The 21,777-nt window shown below is 31.8% G+C and overlaps 1 protein-coding gene, 1 long non-coding RNA gene and 1 other non-coding gene across 3 annotated transcripts; 1 reads left to right on the forward strand and 2 right to left on the reverse strand.

Annotated features, from left to right (window-relative positions):
* Window positions 1-219: 219 nt before the first annotated feature.
* Window positions 220-2,133, forward strand: LOC146883891 (uncharacterized). The gene is made up of 4 exons (XM_085666766.1): window positions 220-318; window positions 544-790; window positions 1,295-1,528; window positions 1,625-2,133. The coding sequence occupies exons 1-4, from the start codon at window positions 220-222 to the stop codon at window positions 2,131-2,133; spliced, it is 1,089 nt and encodes a 362-aa protein (XP_085522892.1).
* Window positions 2,134-7,608: 5,475 nt separating this feature from the next.
* Window positions 7,609-7,682, reverse strand: TRNAI-AAU (transfer RNA isoleucine (anticodon AAU)). Its single transcript has one exon. It is a non-coding gene; the product is annotated as a tRNA-Ile (tRNA).
* A 3,527-nt stretch (window positions 7,683-11,209) lies between these two features.
* Window positions 11,210-12,407, reverse strand: LOC114196174 (uncharacterized). Its single transcript, XR_014984317.1, has 3 exons — window positions 12,057-12,407; window positions 11,759-11,860; window positions 11,210-11,425 (listed from the first exon to the last, which is right to left on the reverse strand). It is a non-coding gene; the product is annotated as an uncharacterized LOC114196174 (long non-coding RNA).
* Between the last annotated feature and the right edge of the window lie 9,370 nt (window positions 12,408-21,777).

A 21,777-nucleotide genomic window follows, 5' to 3' on the forward strand; every position in this document is an offset into this window, starting at 1 on the left:
CTACATAGGGTGGACCCTCAAGTGGCATCCCACAAACTATCTATCTACAAAGAAGCTCGATACGTATCCCAGAAGAAATGCAAACTTGGCGAAGAACACTGATTAGCGGCTAAGGTTGAGGCCAACAAGTTACTGAACGCATAATTCATAGAAGAGGCTCACTACACCACTTAGCTTTCTAATGTAGTCTTGGTGAAGAAAGCCAATGGCAAATGGCGGATGTGTGTAGACTACACGGATCTGAACAAGGCATGCCCTCGCGATGCCTACCCCTTGCCCAATATCGACCGACTTATTGATGGTGTAGCAGGGAATAAGGTGCTAAGCTTCTTGGATGCATATTCTGGATACAACCAAATCTCCATGGCCATATCTGACATGCACAAAACCGCCTTCATCACGGACGACGCCAACTACTTCTATAAAGTTATGCCTTTTGGTCTTAAAAACGCTGGAGCAACCTACCAACGGCTAATGGACAAGGTCTTCAGTCATCTCATGGGACAATGTGTCGAAGTATATGTTGACGACATGGTTGTCAAGTCTCCAAGCCACCATCAACATGCCGAGGACCTCTCGGTCGTCTTCTCTGCACTACGCCAATACAACCTCCGCCTCAATCCTGACAAATGTGTATTCGGCGTCGACCGTGGTAAATTTCTTGGGTTCATGTTGATCCAACGCGGCATAGAAGCCAATCCCGAAAAATGTAAGGTCATTATTGAGATGCGTAGCCCCACTACCATCAAAGAGGTCCAACGCCTTATAGGCCGTCTCACAGCCATTTCCCGTTTCCTACCAAAACTAGCCGAACAAACCCAACCCATCATTCAACTCCTAAAGAAATCCACCCTGTTCACGTGGACTGATGATTGTGAAAAAATCTTCCAAAAATTGAAAACAACCCTTACTTTGCCGCCTATCCTCCATAAGTCGGACACTCGCCAACCCCTCCTTGTATACATCACGACCACTGACCACACCGTTAGTGCTGCGCTCATACAAGAAATAGAAGGTACGCAACATCCTGTGTACTTCGTTAGCAGAACGCTGCAAGACCCTAAATCCAGATACCAAATGGTGGAGAAACTAGTCATGTCCCTGGTCCACGCAGCCTGCCGTCTACGCCCATACTTCCAAAACCACAGCATCACCGTCAAAACCGACTACCCAATCCAAAAAATATTGCGAAAACCAGATCTAGTCGGACGGATGTCATCCTGGGCCGTCGAGCTGTCGGAATTCAACATTCGCTACGAACCCCATGGCCCCATTAAAGCCCAATGTCTCTTAGACTTCGTCAACGACCTCCAGTACACACCCACAGAGGACCAGTGGACGCTCCATGTAGATGGCTCCTCAAATCCAAAAGGTGTCGGCGATGGCATCGTGTTAGAAGGCCCTAATGACATCCTCATCGAAAAATCCCTTCACTTTGCCTTCAAGACATCAAACAACCAAGCCGAATACGAGGCTATCCTCGCCGGCCTTTCCCTTGCCCGTGAAGTAGGTGTCAAGACGCTAACATGTAAAACCGACTCCAAGCTTACTGTAGGGCACCTAAATGACGAGTTCCAGATCAAAGACCCCATCCTTCTACAATATTACCATCTGGTCTGTGCAGTCATTCAATCCGCCTTTGAACGAGTCTGCATCGAACACATTTCAAGGACTGACAACATCAGAGCTGACATCCTCTCCAAATTGGCCAACACCAAGTTAAAAAGCCGCCATCGATCCCTGTTACAACAAACATTATCTATGCCCTCCATCACACATACCTGTCAAAACCTAACCCACGCCCCAGTTGACATCATCACCCCCTCCCAAAGCCATAACTGGACCACCCCCTATATCCAGTACCTAAAAACCGACAACCCCCCTCAAGATGCGGACAAAACTTGGCTGACCAAGGCCGCTAGGTACACCATGATAGGCGATGATCTTTACAAATGCGGGTACAACCAACCCCTCCTTAAAGGCGTCACGGCAGAGCAAGCACACTATATTATTAAAGAACTACACAAAGACATTTGTGGCTACCATTCTGGCGCGCGTACCATGGCTACTAGAATTCTTAGAGCCGTGTACTTCTGGTCGAGTATAGAAGCAAACTGCCAAGATTATGTCTGAAAGTGTAAACCATGCCAGAAACATGGCAACCTTATCCACCAGAAATAAGAACAACTACACCACATACTATCCCCATGGCCATTCGCTAAGTGGGGAACGGATATTCTCGGCCCTTTCTCACCCGGCAAAGGGCAGGTGAAATTCCTAATTGTAGTCGTCGACTACTTCACCAAATGGATAGAAGCCAAGCCGCTAACCACCAACACGGCCTAGCAAGTTCAGCAATTTGTTTGGAAAGATATTATATGTAGATATGGCGTCCCACATACCATCATCACAGACAATTGCCGACAATTTATAGATAAGGAGCTAGCCAAGTTCTACACTAGCCTGGGCATCAAACACATCACAAGTTCTGTAGAACATCCACAAACCAATGGACAAGCAGAAGCGAAAAATAAAGTTATCCTAGTGGAGCTACGCAAGAGATTAGATACCGCCAAAGGCCGATGGCCCAAAGAGTTAGTAGAAGTGCTATGGGCTTACACGTGCACCCCTCAATCATTAACAAACGAATCCCCATTCAGCCTAGTCTACGGTGCAGACGCCATGATACCAGTTGAGATTGGCGAACCATCCTTGCGCCAAGAACTATACGACCCAACCCACAACCACCAAAACATGGCTATACATCTCGACCTCCTACCTGAACTTAGAGAAAAAGCCCAGATACGCAATTTAGCTGCCAAACAAAGAGCTGCCAGAAAGTATAACACAAACTTATGTCCACGATCGTTCGCAATCGGGGACTTAGTATGGAGAATGGCCAGCAAAGCAAGAAAGAAGGATGGCAAATTCTCCGCCAACTGGGACGGCCCATACCGCATACGTGAAGACGCAGGAGGAGGAGCTTATCGCCTTGAACATTTATCCGGGGAAGAAATACCTAACACTTGGAATGTATCCCACCTCAAACTTTATTTCAGTTAAATGTATGTTGCAATAAGCCGAACATAACAAAATAATGATAAAATGATCACCATACCAAAGCATTCAAGTAACCGGCCTAGGCTGGCCTAACCGGCCAAAACCGGTAACCTAGACGTCTAAAGGAATGACCTGCCTAAGACAACCCATGAGTAACACAAACCGCTAAGGAAAGTAGTCGGTTTAGGCCGACAACCTCATTATACTCAGTAAAATCGAAGCCCCCCGTGTTCAATAGGTCCTAAGGGCCTGGGTTAGGGCCCAGACCCACTTATAGCCCAACCTAGAGCCCAAGCCAAGGCCTGGCCCATGGGATAACCAGACATAATTAATGCTCTATAAATACACATGGACCCTAGTAATTAAAGGTACGCATTCATTAATCACTGATTTAACCTTTTGAGAGTTTTGACTCACTTGAGCTTCAGAGCCCCTTCTGCAGGTAACCCCTTCTGGGTCCAAACCGACATGTACCAACCGGGAAGAGGCCAACTGAGGAGATAGCGGACTACACGAGTAAGGTGACGTTTGTGCCTAACTTATCTTGTTTGTTTTCTGCAGAAACAGTACCAATTTTCATTATATTTGAATACACCAATGTGATTTATTGTGTGATTTTTTTTTCACAAAATATTTTTTATTTATTGAAAACATGCACAAACTCACAAATTATTATACTATTTCTTGGTTTTGGCTTTATATATTATTGTACTTTCTTCTTTCTTAAAAAAATAATAATTAAATCCATTTTTTAATTTTCTACTTTAATTAATTTAGCATAAATATTCTATTATTTCAATAATGTTCAGCATAATTATACTTCTATCATATTATGTTCGATTAAATATATTATAACACACTAGCATAAACATAGGTGCGTTGCACATGTGTGTTTGCATCTTTTAAATATTTGTATTATAACATAAGTTATTAATATTTGTAAATTATCTCGTGTGTGTGGATGGATGTCTGTGTAGGTGCATGCGTGTGTAGGTGTGTGCAAGCATGTGTGGGTGTATGCGTACATGTGTGTGTGTTGTTAAAAAGAAAGTATGAACTAAAAATATCACATATTTACATCATTAAAATTTTCTTAAATTGGCAGAGATCAAATAAAGATTAATGTTCAAGATATGTTTAAGCTTCCATGCCATTTATAAGTAAATATTTTTGTTAATATATATGCAAATGACAAAAATAATATGTAGCAATTGGGTTTAAGTAGATGTAATAAATAAAAAAACATAATTTATCTTTTAAGGAGTATCCTTAATTCTTTTTAGAACAAATGATCCATAATTTGTTGAGTTTTAAAAAACTACAAATATTTTTTTTATGTTATGATTTACATGACACATTGTAAGTATATAATTATATAATGGTATAAAATATTGAATAAATAGTAATAACCTAAGTGATGCATATATTTTGATGTACACAAATGCATTTGTTACAACGAGTATGAATTGATAATAAATTTTGTTATGTCTTGATAATGGAAAGAAATAAATAAAAATATACAGATTTTGTTTGGTAAAACTGTGATTATAAGTAACATTAAACCCTTCCCCCACTTTTCTCCCCCAAGTCTTACAAGTAGTACAACCATTGGCGGAAGTATGAAGGGACAGGGGGAGCCACGGCTCCCCCAACCATTTTTTTTTAATTTTTTTTCTATATATTTAAAAAATAATTTTTATAAATTATTATTTTATTTATATTAATTAATTTTTATTTTACTTTACTTTTTATATATTTTAAAAAAATATTTATATATTATTACTTTATTTATATATTATTACTTATTTATATATTATTACCTTATTTATATTAATTTAGTTTGAAAAATCTTTTTTAAAATTTAAAAATTATTTTTTTTTCTAATATAATTTTTAAAATTTTTTTATTTGGTTTCTCTCTTCCGTGCCTTTATCTCTTTCTCGCGTTTTATTTTCATCTCAATTTTCACCATCAATTTCTTATTATTTTAAAAATCAAATTGCACTACGACAAAATTGAAGAGTTAAGTAACATTTTGGACCGAACAATTTCTTCTTTTGAGTAAGTTCATCTTTTCCTTTTTATTTTTGAAGCAATATATTTCTCTCTTGTACGTGGCTTTTCTACGCTCTAGGCATATCTTTATCTGTTAAAGATCATAAAATCATGCTTTAATTGTTGATCAAACTCTTCTTTGTGTAGATAGAGCTATTTTAGGCTTTGAAGTTGTGTAAGGGAAGAACAAGATTAGAAATCTACTCTAAGGTAAGGGAAGCTAATCATTTAGAAGTTATTAATTTTCTTAAAATATTGAGTCTTGCTTTTAAGATTTAATTATTCATAATTTTATCTTTTTGTAAATAGGTGAGAGGTAAAAATTTTATATTAGAAAAATTATGATAAAGAGTAAAAGAATTGATTCTTTTTTCAAGAGGAAGGCTTGTGATGAAGATGAAAAAAATGCATCTACATCATCTAAAATTGAGAATCTTTCATGAGAATCCAAATATTGAAGAAAACGAAAAACAACTCTCTAAGGTTCCTAAAGTTACATATAATGAATTTGAAAATACTTTAGAACGTGATCCAGGAAAGCGTCTTCAAATTTGACAATACCCACCAAATTAAATTGATGAGGTACGAAGGGCTTATCCAAAATGGGGTCCATATCAAATGTGTTTAGAAAATTGTCCATTGTTATATTGTTTAGATTCTATTGTCATGAGTGCTTATTTTGAATAAAAAAAATAATGTACAGAAATTAATTTTTTTTTAATTAAAAGAAATTAAATTTTTTAATTAAAAGAATAATTTATATATAACAAATATAATTTGCCCCCCTAGAATTTTTGGTTAAGTTCCGCCACTGAGTACAACACACAATACACAATATGAAAACCCTAAAATATCAATACACCAATAATTACAATAGCGAGAAAACTCACTCTTTTTTTAAAAGACTAGCAAATCCACCATCAAGTTCAGTAATAAACCTTTTAAGGATCGTTATGTAAAAATAAACAATTACAACATGAAAAAAATATTTGTCATAGTAAAATATCATCATGTTAGTGACCAAGTAACTCAAACTCTCAATAGGAAAAAAAAAGGTTATATGCATTAATACAAATATATATTTAAAAAGTGTGGACACACGTGATAATACTTATGTTTTTGCTAGTATATGTAAAGAAGATTTTTTTTTTTGATATCCTTTTTTTTTCAATTTTATAAAATAATTATTAAATTTAAATAATTATTTTATCAATTTTATTCGACAGTTTCATTAAATTTTGTTCGATTTGAGAATTTTTTAAAATTTAATTTTTTTTAATTAAATAAGAAATATTTACAAGAATCATAAAAATTATTTATATTTAATTTTATCATTATAATAATAATAATAATTTGATTATTTTTTACTATCATAAAAAAAAAGTGAATACACACCTTTTTACTAGTACGTAATTATATTTTTACAATTGTCCTTTAACTACTGTAAATAAATATAAAATATTAAATTAAATTATATAATTAAATATAAACTAAAAGTTGTAGGTTCTGAAGTGAATGCTTATTAAAGTTCCACATATGAAGAACGGAGATAAATATACAAAGAGTTGTTTTCATAGATATCAAGTCGATAATCTATTGGTTGTATGAGAGACTTATAGTGTCATTAGATTAAATTTTGGTTAAGAAAATTTGCAGATTTACAATTTAGAAAAGTTGCTCCCAGTTTTTGGCATAAAAATGTATTAAAGTTTAAAATTTTTATCTGAAAATTACATTTTGAATAATAATTTTTTTGTTATTGTTAATATTTAGACTTTATACAATTTTACAAGGTTGTTACATATATTTTTTCCATAATAATTTCCTAAGTGGAGGGAGGCAATGATCTCCTAAAAACAACAGTGTAGACTTGTTTTACATTAGTTGTAATTTCTCTCTCTTCATTTCATTTTTAAGTGAAATTGCATAATGAATATATTTGTTTCTTTTGAAAAGAAAAATACATTTTGACTACTTATTCATTAAAAATATCTACTTTACACTTCTTTTTCTTAATAAAATATTATATATAACAAAAATAATACATTGAATGTAAATAAATTGTCAATTAAAAATTCCCACTACATGGAATCTCGATGGAGGGGTCTCAAGCTTTTTAGAACATAACAAACATTGTATTGTGTCGCTTGTCCTTTAAAACTTTTTCAATAAACATTTACACTTTCCAACACACTGAAAACAAGAAATTAAATACACACAATCGTATTATAAAAATAAACTTTAAAAAAGAAAAAGATGATAAGTGAAAGAAATCTTTTAACAAACATGATTTTAACTCCGGCTATATCACCTTGTAAGCGTTCGAAAACGTATTATATTTGGCCCGACTTGGTCTTGAACCTGGAACCTCCTAGTAATTAATAGGATATTCTAACCAACTGAACCAAAAAACCTACATGATCTTACATAAACATATATATAATATTATAAAATATAAAGTATTTATTTGCAAAATGAAAAAAATAATACATTTGGCCCATGCAGGTCTCGAACCTGCGACCTTCGCGTTATTAGCACGACGCTCTAACCAACTGAGCTAATAGGCCATTTTATTAAATTATTGCAGTTAAAAAATTTATAGTATTGCAATAATTTCTGGTTCACATTTTAAATCAAATAGTTCAACTTCACTTGAAAAGCCGTCAACATAGGTTAATTGAATACAGAATTGATTTACGATATATGAGTTACTATGATGTTTTAAAAAGAAAATTCTGTCATTGATTGAATCATACTATGCGGATAAAACATTTAATAGCTTAATCCCAATTGAAACATCATCAATCAAATAATGATAACAATTAAATATTACAAGTTTATCTAATAAATTTTGGTAGTATTCATAATTATTTTTTCAGTTTACTCTCTAAATAATCTCTGAAATTTAAACTTTTTTTTCTAATTTAGCCGTTTTGTAAAGTTAATTATTAAACTATCTATAAAATAAATATAACTTTTTTTTTCTAATTTAGATGTTTTGTAAAGTTAATTATTAAACTATCTATAAAATAAATATAAATTATTTATAAAATATTATCTATATTAATTTTATAATTATAATAATAAAAATAATAATAATTTTATTATTTTTTATTATCGAGTAAACATTCACACAGTGATTTGTGTTTTATTAAAATAAAACATGATTATATTTTGTCAACATTTAATATATATTTATACATGTATGTAAACTTAAAGTAATATATTCTAATATTTAAATATAAGTTTTCAAAACACACATTAACATTGATTAACAGTGATAACTAAAAGAAAATGAGAACTACTTTTAGATTCAGAATTGAAGTCGGAGAAACCACAAATCCAATAAAATCAAGTTAGGATATCCATGAATTTATATTTAGTTATCTTATCGTGGCCATTGTTCCGCATATAACTACTTCTCAATCGTAAAATATGCACTTGTTTAATTTTGTATTCCTAAATTCGCATTTAAAAGAAAGAAAATTTTTAGATCAAGTTTTAAATGATTTTATCTTAATTTAGTATTGTCAAGCAAAATTTCACATGGATTAAGGTATGGATTACTTCAATCAAATAGTAATCTCGAAGTTCTGACTTTTATCTTCACATAAATTTTGACGTTTACATTTCTGCTCATTTTTCATAATAGGATGAATTATTTTTTCAGTAAATATATAATTTATTATCATATTCCATAATTATATAACTTTTCATATTTCATAATTATAATTATATGACCCTAATATTTTATAAATATATGACTCATAATATATCATAAGTTCATATCAAACTCTCTCTATCAATGAGTTCTAATATATCATTTTTTTTCCTTACTCATGTTTAGGGAAATCTTTGTCGTAGATAACTTATTATCTACCATTAGTGTGTAAGATATTCAGTCAAGTGTAAAATTGATTACAGAAAATATATTCAATAAACTAGGAAAATCCTTGAAAAATTAAATAAATAATAAGTATAACAATACCTACCTTTACAAGTAAGTATTATGATTCTATTTTCTGAAAAATTAGTTTCTTGTAGTAAAAGTGAGAGCCAGAGAGTCCATGATTCGGTCCATTTTAATCCATTGGGCTGTCATTTGGAAGAAAATAAACATGTCTTAACCAACCAATTTGGCAATTGCTTTCTGGACTCCATCAATTTCTTCCTACACCAATCAATATAAGAAAAATACTTAAATATTATTCACCATTGAATCACGCACCTGCTTTCTTTGCTGCCGTCACTGCCACCATAGTAACCACCACCGAATCACTATCGGAGAAGAAAATAAGAGAGAAAATTCTAAAAGAATCCATTTCGAAGAGGTTTTTCCAGAAAATATTTCATATGTTCTGAAAAGTTTTATTCGAACTCATTTCATGTAGGATGCGCCGGAAAATTCATTTCAAAATGTATAATATGCTTTATGGAAGGTGTATTCAAGAAATCTGTTCCAAAAAATATGTTTCAAATTTTATTCTGAAGATTTCATTTGGAAAATTTTGTTCGAGAAATATTATTCTGGAAATTTCGAAAATCTTGTTAATATGAAAATCACTACTTAAGTATTGCTTTAGTTGCATTTTGAATATGTAAGAATCTCCATCTACTTTTAATCTTTTAGTTATTACTATACGAAAATACGAAAATTGAATATTATTTACGAAATATTAGTTACAAAATATTTTTTGTAAATAATTTTATTTTACCTACGAAAATTGGTTGTAAATAATTTCATTTTATCACATCTGTTTGGTTGTTTTAATTTATTTAAGAATTTCAATATAAAATCATGGTTTGTATAAGGGTCGAGTACCTTTAAAGTGCCTTAAAGTGCATCGGTATATATATTTATATTTTTTATTGATAAAAAAATAAAATAAAATAAAAGATAAGATGAGGATGTTGGTGTAGGAAGAAATTGCCACAGAATTTGCTTGACTTCCAACCTTTCACGAAACATAATTGTGGTAGATGTTTCGGTTGTTTAATAACCAAGGTCTAAATATTGGTCAAATTTTCAAAATTATCATTGGACGGACCCTTTTAGGCCTCGATTTTTATAATCATCCAGACAACTTCTCCTTTAACCCTTGGTTTTGAAATAACTGAGACGTAAAGGTGTTTCTAGGAATCAAAATTGCAAAATGTGTGCCATTGTCGTTGCCCTATGCCGTCGAACACACCCCGTGTGCTGTGTTCTTGTCCATCGCCACTATTCGCGCCAGGTACGTTTTTTTTTTCGCATTTTTTGTTTTTTGCATTTTTTTCTTCCATTTTTGTTGGTTTATTTGCTTTTGATAATTGCATCTTTTAATATATCTATATGTTCAGGTATTGTTACATTTGGTGGTTGACTATGTAGCTCTCCAAAATGCAGGTACTATTGCATCATCCTTAGAGCCAATAATTTTTCTAGTATACTGTTTTTTTTTTTGTATGTTTCATAAATTAAATTAATTATATGCTTAAATAATATGTATGTTGTTGTATTTTATTTAATTGTATGCTTAAATCAATTGATTTATTTGGTTTGATTTGATATTGTTATTAGATTTAGTCTTAATTTTCCGTTTGAGATTGAATACGAAAATTATTTATTGTCTCCAACATTTTGTTTTTTGAAGAAATTGTATTTTCTAAAAAAATAATTTAAAAAGAAGACAATACTAATAATTTAAATATATTTAATCTTGAGATTTAAGAAGATTAATCACTTTTTAGTACTTCATTAATATATATATATATATATATATATATATATATATATATATATATATATATTAATATACATATCTTAATATTCATAAATATTTACCTGTGTTGTATTAATTTTCATATACATATTTATTTGATTGTGGTTGATAATTTCACTTTCATTACATTTCATGTAAGTTAGACCTTTTAAGTTATCTAAGAAGTAAGGTACAATCACTTGCATCTAGGGGTGTCAAAACGGGCCAGCCCGGCCCGTTTTTGGCCCGTTTTAAATGGGCCGGGCTGGCCCGACAAGGCAAAATGGGTTGTTTTTTTGGGCCCGGCCCGTGGGGTGGCGGGCCGGCCCGCCATCCTTTTCCTGATATGTTCATTTTGTGGTCCAAAATCAGATTTTAAATCTTTTCATTTCAAATTTAGTTGACTATATGCAAATATGCTTATATTAACATACTGCATATGCATTAATACAACAATAGTCCATCATCACAAAGTCCAAACAAATTGAAATGATTAAAACAAAATGTAAATGACGTCTGCCTCTTTCATAGTCATCATGAAGATCACGGTTGCAGTTCCAAAGTGCAAGCTACATAAAAAAAAACAGAAGCATTATTTATCACAATGAATATACATCAGAAGTTCTTGACTTTTCAGTTTTCTTACTACTAGAGGATTGTCTAAGTTTTACACTATCATCCATATCCTCTTCAACCGCATCAACATTCTTAGACTCATACTCATTACACACAGTTTCAGTTTCATGATCTTTACTTGGAGGAGGACTACTATTAGACTCATGCTCATCCATGATATTAAATCTGGTTCACTAAATCCTAACAACAAGATGATAAAACAAAAATGAGTATACTGACTCTTCTACAAAGTTACATCAAACTTACAGCAAAATGAGTATACTTACATCAAAATTAGAAATTCCCCCACCATATAGCATCCAAATGGGGACTGTCTTCTTTTCAACCTTTCGCAAACGTGAAAATTAAGTGGCCAAATCCTTAAGAACCTGTAACATCAAGTCAAACACAATTTAGTACAACTTATTTAAACAAAGGATTGGGGGAATTTCAGATATCAGAACAAAATCCAAATATCAGAACAAAGTTGAAAATTGAAGGATTGGGGGAAAATTGAAGGATGAACAACGAAATTGAAATTGGGGGAAAGTCACGGCGACGGGGGAGTTAGGGTTTGGAAAGTACTGCGGCGGGGAAAGAAGGGGATCGGAGTCTGTCGGGGTGGAGACAATCGGCGGCGAGAGCGGGTGGTGGTGGAGAAGCAACGACGGCTTCAGCATAGGAAGGAGGGTCGAGGTAAGACGGCGACGGGGGAGTTAGGGTTTGGAAAGTACTGCGGCGGGGAGAGAAAGGGAATCGGAGTCTGCCGGGGTGGAGACAATCGGCGGCGAGAGCGGGTGGTGGTGGAGAAGCGACGCTCTCTGTGTGTGTGGCGCAGCAGAGGTGAGAAAGAGTCGCGTGGTGAGAAGGAAGAAGAGTCGCGTTGTGGTTTGGTGGTGGGGTGGGGGGGGTGCGCGCAGTAGGAAAGGGTGCCAAGGAATAGGAAAAAATTAAGAAAAGAAGAAAATGTGTGTGCGCAGCGCAGTGTCCTCCACCTGTTTTTATCTTACGGGCCGCGGGCTGGCCCGACGGGCCAACGGGCTTGACGGGCCGGGCTGGCATGGGCTGGCGGGCTGCAATTCGTGGCCTGGCCCATACCTTTTCAACCGGGCTGGCGGGCCGGCCCATCGGGCCGGGCCCATTTTGCCATCCCTACTTGCATCCACTCAATCTTTCGACAAATTATGCTATCCATATTTGACACGAATTTATTTGTGGTAGTTTGGGAGTAAGTTTTAAATAATGTTTTAGTTTGTAGAAATTGATAATCATACTCTAAATCGATGATGAACACTTTTTTTCTTATAATTTTAAAAATTAGAGAGGAAAAAAATATATAAAAGAATTTGAGTGACAGAATGGGGGTTTAAAAAATAAAAAATTGTGCATTGTGTTCTTGAGGATATTACCAATATAGGTCGACCCAAGTGTTGGAAATTTCCAAGTTGTACCAAAGACTCAAAATCATCGATTCCATGACTATGGTCAACACGATATACGTGACTGCCAACCACTACGGAATACAGATTCAACAACAACACAATCAAAATCACAGAAATGCGATTGCATTTATGTAAGGTATAAAAATAAGTATTCAAAAGCATATATAGGCTTAAATATGACCCGTTAGATTGAAGACCAATTAAAAGCAGCCCTTGAGTCAACAATATAACTTCACAATTAATCAACCGCTAAAAATTCATTAAATAAAATCCCAAATTAAACAAAACAAGAAAACAAAGCATGATTGAGACATCTGCGTGCTGCGTATCTTCATAGAGCCAACCTAGCAGTTTCTCCTTCTTCTTAAATCAAACAAACACACGCATCAAGGAAAGCCAAAACGAAGATCAATTCACAAGTCGTCTTTTTCTTCTTCGATACAATGGCAGAACCGTCTCCTCTCACTGGAAGCAAACCTCTAATCACGGACTCAGATATGGAAGCTGCGCAACATCTTATTCAACTGAGCGAAGATAGCAGCAGCGACAACATTGCCGGTAACAAGAGGAACAAAAGCTGTGACGGAGAAGAGGTTCAACAAAGGCCCAGTGTCAAAACCGCTAGGAAGAAGAGTCTGGAGATTTTCGGGGAAGACGAGGTTTCTCAGCCAAAGAAACGGAAGAGGTATCGATCTCTTGTAAGCATATACATGGCCACTGTACCTGTATCATTGTTTCAAAGGTGAGTGATCATAACCTTCCTCGGTAAGGGTAAAAGAGAAAACCCTAATTAACCCGAGAGATTAATAGGAACAATTAGATAGGATAATTAGATAGGATGTAGAAAGGTAGATGATCTTAGCATTTCTTAAGATAACTGTACTCATCATTCTTTGTATAAAGGTGAATGAATTTTTTCTTCAATAGAGAATTGAAGTCAGGGATTTCAACTGCACTGGATGGTGTGCTTGTATGAATTATTAGTTACCTTGTTCATTCTCAATCTCATGATCGATGATACAAAGTGCATGGTGCATGATTATCGTAATTGAGTTCTCACTTTTTTATTATCCTTTTGTTTTTCTATATTTATGATCATAATTTTGTATACCTTAGGAGTTAAAATCTTTTTCCTGCATTTCATGGTGCAGGCGTGTCTGTAGATGTAAATGTGTGAATCCGCTATGGAGGAACCTGGTGAATGAGTTGTAGTTTATGTAAGTTCTTAAGTTCAAATCTTTTAGAGGAGGTAGTTTTACCAAGTCTTCTCTGCATGAATAGGAGACTGTGATGTTATAAGGAGACATGACCAGTTTTGGTTTGGCCTTTGCAACACAAAATATATGAAAGGTTTGTAATGTGTAGAGTTAATTGGACTTCGTATATGTGAGCCAAGTCATATGCTATATATCAATGTATCAGAAAATGAAAAGGAGGAAAGAAGATGGGGATAGAAAGAAGGAAAAGAAAAATGAAAACTAAGAGGGAATTTCATACTTACACAAGATCAGAATGATTAATAAGAAGAAAAATGGTAGAGAAAGTTGAGGTACGTGAAGAAGTGGAACAAAGGAAGGAATTCAAAGGAAGAAGAGGGTCAGAAAGGCACCAGGAACTATCTGAATCTACTATCGACCGGTTGATAAATAAACGAATAGTTGATAAATAAACGAATAGTTGCGCGTCCACATTTCTAAATTCTAACTTCTGTTACTGTTACTGTAAAGTTTAGGAATGCTTGGTGCATTACAAAGTAAAAGAAGAGAGGAAGAGATTGAATATGAAGCATGATGTTGATACAGATTAATTGGTAAGATCTTTGAAGTTGCTCCTGATAAATCAGCCATATATAGCTTTCCTAGGGGTTTTTAGCTTTCCTTATCTTCTCACGTAAAAATGATTTTCTTAGGTTGCACACCTTTGCCAATAGTGAAACATGATAAAGGAAACTTATTTCTGTTGAATGCAGACTCAATTTAATTAAGTGTCAACACTATAGCTTGAGAAAGATTTACGGCATATCTATATAAAAAGAAGGAATATAACTATTTTCTTCTTTGTGTGTCTTTCTTGTTATCATCTTTCAACTATATTATTTACTCAAACTTAATACCCAAATCAATACACAAAGGTCACAGAAAATGGACAAACATAGTGAAGATCGGGACTAATTCCTCAATCATGTATTATGTTTGGAAAATTTTGTAGTAAAATGTGTATAGATCAGACTAAACGATTGTATAATAGTGCAGACAAGGGAATCCATAGGTTAAGTTTACTTAGTTGTAGAAGAGAGCTGATACATCCACACTCTATTTTTTTACTTCCTCCTAAAAACTTCATATGATCATTCTTATAATTTTTATTTTATAATTTAATTTAAATTTAATATTTTATTACTAGACATGATTGTGAGATGAGAGTATTTACAAAATCCGGTGTGAAAGTAACTTTCTTCGTTGTAGAATTCAAGTGGTTTATTTAACTCTTATTCTTCTTCAACTTATTATTATTATTATTATTATTATTATTATTATTATTATTATTATTATTATTATTATTATTATTATTATTATTATTATAAAGAATAGTTAATTAGTTAAACAAACTTTCTAAAAAAAAGGAAAAGAAAGGGATAATGTGTTTGTACATTAAAGATGTTCACTATTAAAATAATTCATATTTTTTTTAAGGGTTAAATATGTTTTTGGTCCCTCAAGTTTCAGCGAAATTTGGAATTAGTCCCTCATCAAAACTTTTGACCAATTTAGTCCTTCATCTTTCAAAATGCATGAATCTAGTCCTTTTAACCAAATTTTGTTAAGTTTATCTGACGTTTCAAGCGTATTTCATGATAGTATTTAAATTATTTACATTGTTTGACACATTTTTGCTTTAATATTAACTTAAATACTATCATGAAATGTGCTTGAAACGTCAGATAAACTTAACAAAATTTGGTTAAAAAGACTAAATTCACGCATTTTGAAAGATGAAGGACTAAATTGGTATAAAGTTTTGATGAGGGACTAATTCCAAAATTCACTAAAACTTGAGGGACCAAAAACATATTTAACCTTTTTTTTAATTTTGTTTTGAAAATTTTTTCGTAAGAAATACTTACAAATTTTGTTATGAAAAAAATTTGTAAGAAATTACTATCAATTTTCTTGTAAAATATTTTGAATAAAACACTTTTCACAACAAATTTTATAGAAAATATTTACAAATTTTATAATTTTGTAACAAATGATTACCCACAAAGGAATTACATGTCAATTAAACTTTTTTAAAAATGGTAGAAAAAAATATTTTCTTACAAATTTTTTTAACAAATTTGTAAAAAAATTTCATGTAATATAAGAATTTTAGTAGTGATAGTGTGACCTATAAAAGAAAACTAATTTCTTTTAATGTATAAACATCATCAAAGTAAATTGTTATTACCGAAAACTCTTTCATATTATCTCATCAAATAAACTTCTAACAACAAATTTAAAAGAACACAACTTTCCAATTTATATAAAAAGTATCACTTTACTTAAAAAATCATGTTCTAAACATTTCCATTCCTTTATTGTGTTATCTAGATTTTTTGTCATCGGGAACAAAATTTATAAATCTAATTAGCACAGGCATGATGGTTGATTACAAAGCGTAGTATTGAGCAGAAAGTATCAACCTGCTTAGTTTCAAGGGGAAATGGAGGTTTTTCTTTTTTTCAACAAATATAGGAAAAGGTTAAAAAATACATTAATATTTCATCGTACAAACAAAATAAAATACGAAAAGGACAATAAAAATTGTGTTAAAGATTTATTTTAGTATTTTTTTTTTTACATTATTACCATTAAATTACATACTATGAAATATAGCTCGACGTATTTATTAAAAAATAAAGAATCATATCACAACATATAATAATACTAAAGTTTATTATATTTAAATTCACAATTTAATGCTTTACCACCACTAAAACAATTAAGACGACGTTAAAAGTTGCTAGCACGTAAAAAAGAAAAACCAAAAAATCAGTTAACTATGCATGTGGATAACATGTTGGTAGTAGGTTCCAGGAAACTCGAATTCAATAATTGAAAATATAGTTTACTGGAGAGTTTGATATGAAATACTTTGGAACAAACAATATATATTTTCGAAGCGTAAGTTCACCGAGATAAATATATATATGGATATCTGACTTTGTTAGAAGAATTATTTTATGAAAATACTGTGGCAATTTCAACATATAAAAGATTGTTAACAAATCTTCATATCTGTTTCCTATCAATCGTAATTTATTTCAAGTATGAGTCCTAACCGTAAAGTAAAGAAGATGAAAATATGTTTAGTACCGTACAAGAACTGTGAGAAGCTTTGTATATATCATGATGATTTGTACAAAATCAGATATTGTACATGTAGTGGAAGTGATTACTGTCTTCTTCATGATAAATTTTGGTGAAAAGCATTGGAGTGTTATTAAGAAGATCATTTAATACATTAAAAAGAAAGCTCAAGTATTGCATTATGTTTGAGAAAATCATAATTGGTTGTGAAAGGCCATGTTAATTCGTATTTTGTAGTTGATCTTCATAAAACAATATCTACTACTATTTGTGTCAAGCTACAAAGATGATGTACTTTTGTATAAAGTTGGATCCATGGTAGTTACCTAAGCTATGGATTCAAAGATTAATGGAAGAACTCGAGCACAAACAACAAAAGATTATTATGTGTTGCAATAATCAGAGTAACTTATACATTGTAAGAAATCATGTATTTCATTCCAAGACAAAACGCGTAAGAAGGAAGTATAGATATGCAAAAGATCCATACTATACGTTCGATCCTACACTCACATATTAAAATGACAAAAACATAGATGACAAAGAACAAATCTTTTGGAACTTAATTTTATTAAAATCTTCGAGAGGTAAAATGTGAGAAGAGAAATAGCAAATAAGGTGATATTTACTTTGATGCTTCCCTTTTTGTTATTGAAGAACAATTATTTTCTTAACAAGAGTAGTTTTTTTTTTCTTTAGAATTTTCATGTTTTCTTCTTGAATTTAGAGAAAAATATATAATAATTTCTTTAATAGAATTATATCATTGTGATTTCTTATATTGTGAATGAATTATTTAAATATTTAACCCACTTAATGTTATTTTATTTTTCATGGTTGATTAATTTTTTTCCACTTCCTTTAGCCTTCCCTTATGTTATGTCGTTACACATCTCTTAAGAAAAATTCTTTCGAGTAGAATGTTAAGAATCCAAGTGTGAGTCTAAGTCCCACATTGACCAGAAATGAGAAAGTAGAACACTATGTAAGAATAAAGACCCATAAACCCATTACCTTAAGGTTTTGAGTTGAGAGTGGTGTCAGTATCTTATGTGGTTAGGCTCAGATCTCATTGATGTTGTTCTCCCCAGTGAAACCCCTCTGTAAAACCTAACATAGAACTGGGTCCGGTCAAGGCTGGATTTGCTTATGTTGAAAGTACATTTATATACTTTTAATATTGGTGAATGATGCATGCTGTTTTTGTTTTTTGGTCCAACTACCAAAAGCACAGAGGAGATTACAGGTGAGAGAAGAAATGAAGAAATTTGAGAATTTCCATGAGGGTCAAACACTTGATCCCCACCACCCATAAACAATTAAAACGGAAAAATGAAAAGCAAAACGTAAAGAAAAAGAAGATGGGTGCAATGACGCTACCAAATATCATCCACATTCTAAATTCTAATTAACACTTCTCAAACACATTCATTCCATTCCACGTAATGCATGAAATCATGGTTCATTCTTGTTATGACTTTGCTCAACTTTGTTAGACAGCGTATAATACCACGCCATAAAGCAAGGAAATATGAGATGCATGAGAGAGAGGGAGAGAGAGATGTACAATTATAATAATTAAAACAACTAGGAGTTGTCTTTAAAGTTTAAGGGTTTATTTTAACATGTGGATTATATAAACTATATTACATTTAGAATGTGTAGAAAATAAATAGTTGTGTTGTGAACATGTGAAATTAATGACCTTATATAATTCTCTGAAATGTACTTTTTAAAATATCATTCATCTAACACTTACTTTTAAAATAACTAGTATTTATAGCCGTGCATACGCACGGGTAATTTTTTTTTTCTTTGTATTTTTAAGTTATTTGAAGTGAATATATATAGTTACTTATTAAAATGTAGCAGAAAGATAAGTATGTGTTAGTTTTCCTAATAAGGATTATTAAATTAGTTTACTTTGTGTTATATATTAAAATGTAGGGAAAAGTTAATCAGGTCTTAATGGTATTGGTTAAAGAATAATTAATGTGTGCATTAATTTCATCATTATTATATACACTATTAAAAATTCTCATATTACGTGGGATTTTTTTTGCAAATTTGTTAAAAAAATTTGCAAGAAAAGACTTTTTCCTACTATATTTTCTAAGAATTTTAATTGGCAGGTAATTCCTTCGTGGATAATTATTTCCTACAAAATTTATTGCGAAAAGGGTTTTATACATAATATTTTGCAAAAAAAATGGCAGCAATTTCCTACAATTTTTTTTTTCATAACAAAATTTACAAGTGTTTCCTACAAAAAAAAATAAAAAAAAATTGACAGGAAATATGAGTTTTTGTAGTAGTGATAGAAAGCTGGAATAATTAACTTCTATTAACTAAAATAATATAAATGCATATAACAGATTTTATAAAGACAAAATTTTCCTTTGAAATTTCTAAACAATAAATCTATGATACAAAATAAGCATTTTGGAATTTTTAAGGTCTCTACTAAAATGTAAGAAAAAATGTTTTTGTGGCATATTGCTAGCTCACTACTAAAAAATTCATATTTTCTGCGTATTTTGTTTTGAAATTTTTTTCGTAGGAAATACTTACAAATTTTGTTGTGAAAAAAAATTGCGAGAAATTGCTACCAATTTTCTTGCAAAATATTTTGTATAAAACACTTTTCGCAACAAATTTTGTAGAAAATACTTGCAAATTTTATAATTTTGTAGGAAATGATTACCCATAAAGGAATTACCTGCCAATTAAAATTCTTAGAAAAAATGGTTGAAAAAAGTCTTTTCTTGCAAATTTTTTTAACAAATTTGCAAGAAAAATCTCATGTAGTATGAGAATTTCTAGTAGTGGCTTTATGTATTTATAATTAATAATTTCAGATATTGAAATATTGTTTGTTTCTTTAATACAAGAGATTTTTGTTAAATTAAGAGGAATGTTGCAAAAGATTATCGAGAAGTCAAAGAAAAGATACTCAATGAAGTCTCAAATTGATACTTTAACTGTTTAAGTTTTATAAACTTCTTAGATATTTAACACTATTTTTTGTTGGTTTCTATGTTAATTTAAACTTTTTTATGTTTATTTTTTTTAACCTTTATTGGTGAGCATTATATAAAATATTAAACACAATTGTACAATACTTACGAACATTTTTTTTTTCTTTAAATAAAATAAAATTACATTAATGATTATTAGATCATATTTCATTTAATATCACAATTAACTAAGAACTTTTGCAAAATTCAATGTGTATTAATTATTCTTAACTAATGCCTTAGGGCATTGGTTAGCAGGAACCTATATTAAAACACTAGTCTTTCGAAAGTAGCATCTAGATGTATTTCTCTATTTAAGCCATTTAGGCTGAAATGTGCTTGAGATTAGAGATGACAATTAAACTCATCCTCGTGGCTATTATTTGAGCTCGTCCCCGTTTTGACGGATAATTCTCGCATTGAATGGGTATGGGTATGGGTATAGGGAATCCCCGACTTTTTCAATTGGGTATGGGGATGGGTATGGAGATGCGATAATACTCATCCACATTTAAATTATTAAAATATTCACAATTAATTAAGTAACTATATATATATATATATACTTAGTATTTTTTATTTCTTCTAATTATTTGGTTTGTCATGAAATGCATTCGTATCTCAATTATATTTTTCATCTTATCATAACCTTTATGTAATTATGTTAAAAAGATGTATGTCAATTAAAAAAAAAAATTATGTCTAACATTTGAATATTTTTATTATTTTTTAGGCTTAAATACATTTTTGGTCCTCATTTTCGTAGTGTTTGTTGCGGATGGTTTTCATTTTGACAGAATGTTTAAAATAGTCCTCATTTTTACCGAATGTTTAAAATAGTTCTCATTTTCGCAATTCGTGTTTTATTTGGTCCTTTTCTGTAACGTCGTTTAAATCATTAACGGAGCATTGTACAGGTGACACGGTTTGTATTAGGGTGTGTTACGTGTATTGTACATATGACTAATTAACGTTAATTTTTCAATTTAGGAGAAATTTTGCAATTAGGGAAATTTCTTCATCTTCGTCTTTCTTGAGCTCGGATTTGTAGAGGAAGCAGCTAATACTTGTAATTTCATCATTGGATTGCAGTTGTGCTCTTCATTTCAATTTTCCAATTAATCATCATCAACGAGGTAAGTGGGTTAAGGGTTTTCTGGGTTGTGTTTGCTCGTGGGTTAGGATTTTCGTAATTCTATTTAGGGGTTTGTTTGTCTTTCGATTGTTGTGATGTTCTGCATGGTTTCTAAATTACTTCCATGATTTTGTGTAGTTTGTGTATGTAGGTGGGGTTCAGTGGGATATTATTTTAGTTGGTTTGTTTGTCGGTTGTCAGTGTTGGTATAATGGTCCTTGATAGACTACATAAGGAAAAGGAGTTAACCAAATATTGGATCCCAAGGTTAGGTTTTTGCTTTTTTTAACACAATCAACTTATTCGTATAGTGATATGTGTAATGATATTTGCAGCTAGTCAGGAGAAAAACTATTTGAAGTG

Source organism: Vigna unguiculata, chromosome 9 (assembly GCF_037176805.1).
Source record: "Vigna unguiculata cultivar grain cowpea cultivar isolate G323 ecotype 2 chromosome 9, ASM3717680v1, whole genome shotgun sequence".
NCBI classification, from domain to species: Eukaryota; Viridiplantae; Streptophyta; class Magnoliopsida; order Fabales; family Fabaceae; genus Vigna; species Vigna unguiculata.

Bases quoted from the DNA above. Each gene is read 5' to 3' on its own strand.
- LOC146883891 (XM_085666766.1), top strand. From the start codon at position 220: ATGTGTGTAGACTACACGGATCTGAACAAGGCATGCCCTCGCGATGCC. The intron at 319-543 runs GTGCTAAGCTTC...ATGGTTGTCAAG, and splicing joins ATGGTGTAGCAGGGAATAAG to TCTCCAAGCCACCATCAACA. The intron at 791-1,294 runs GTTTCCTACCAA...AATGTCTCTTAG, and splicing joins CCGTCTCACAGCCATTTCCC to ACTTCGTCAACGACCTCCAG.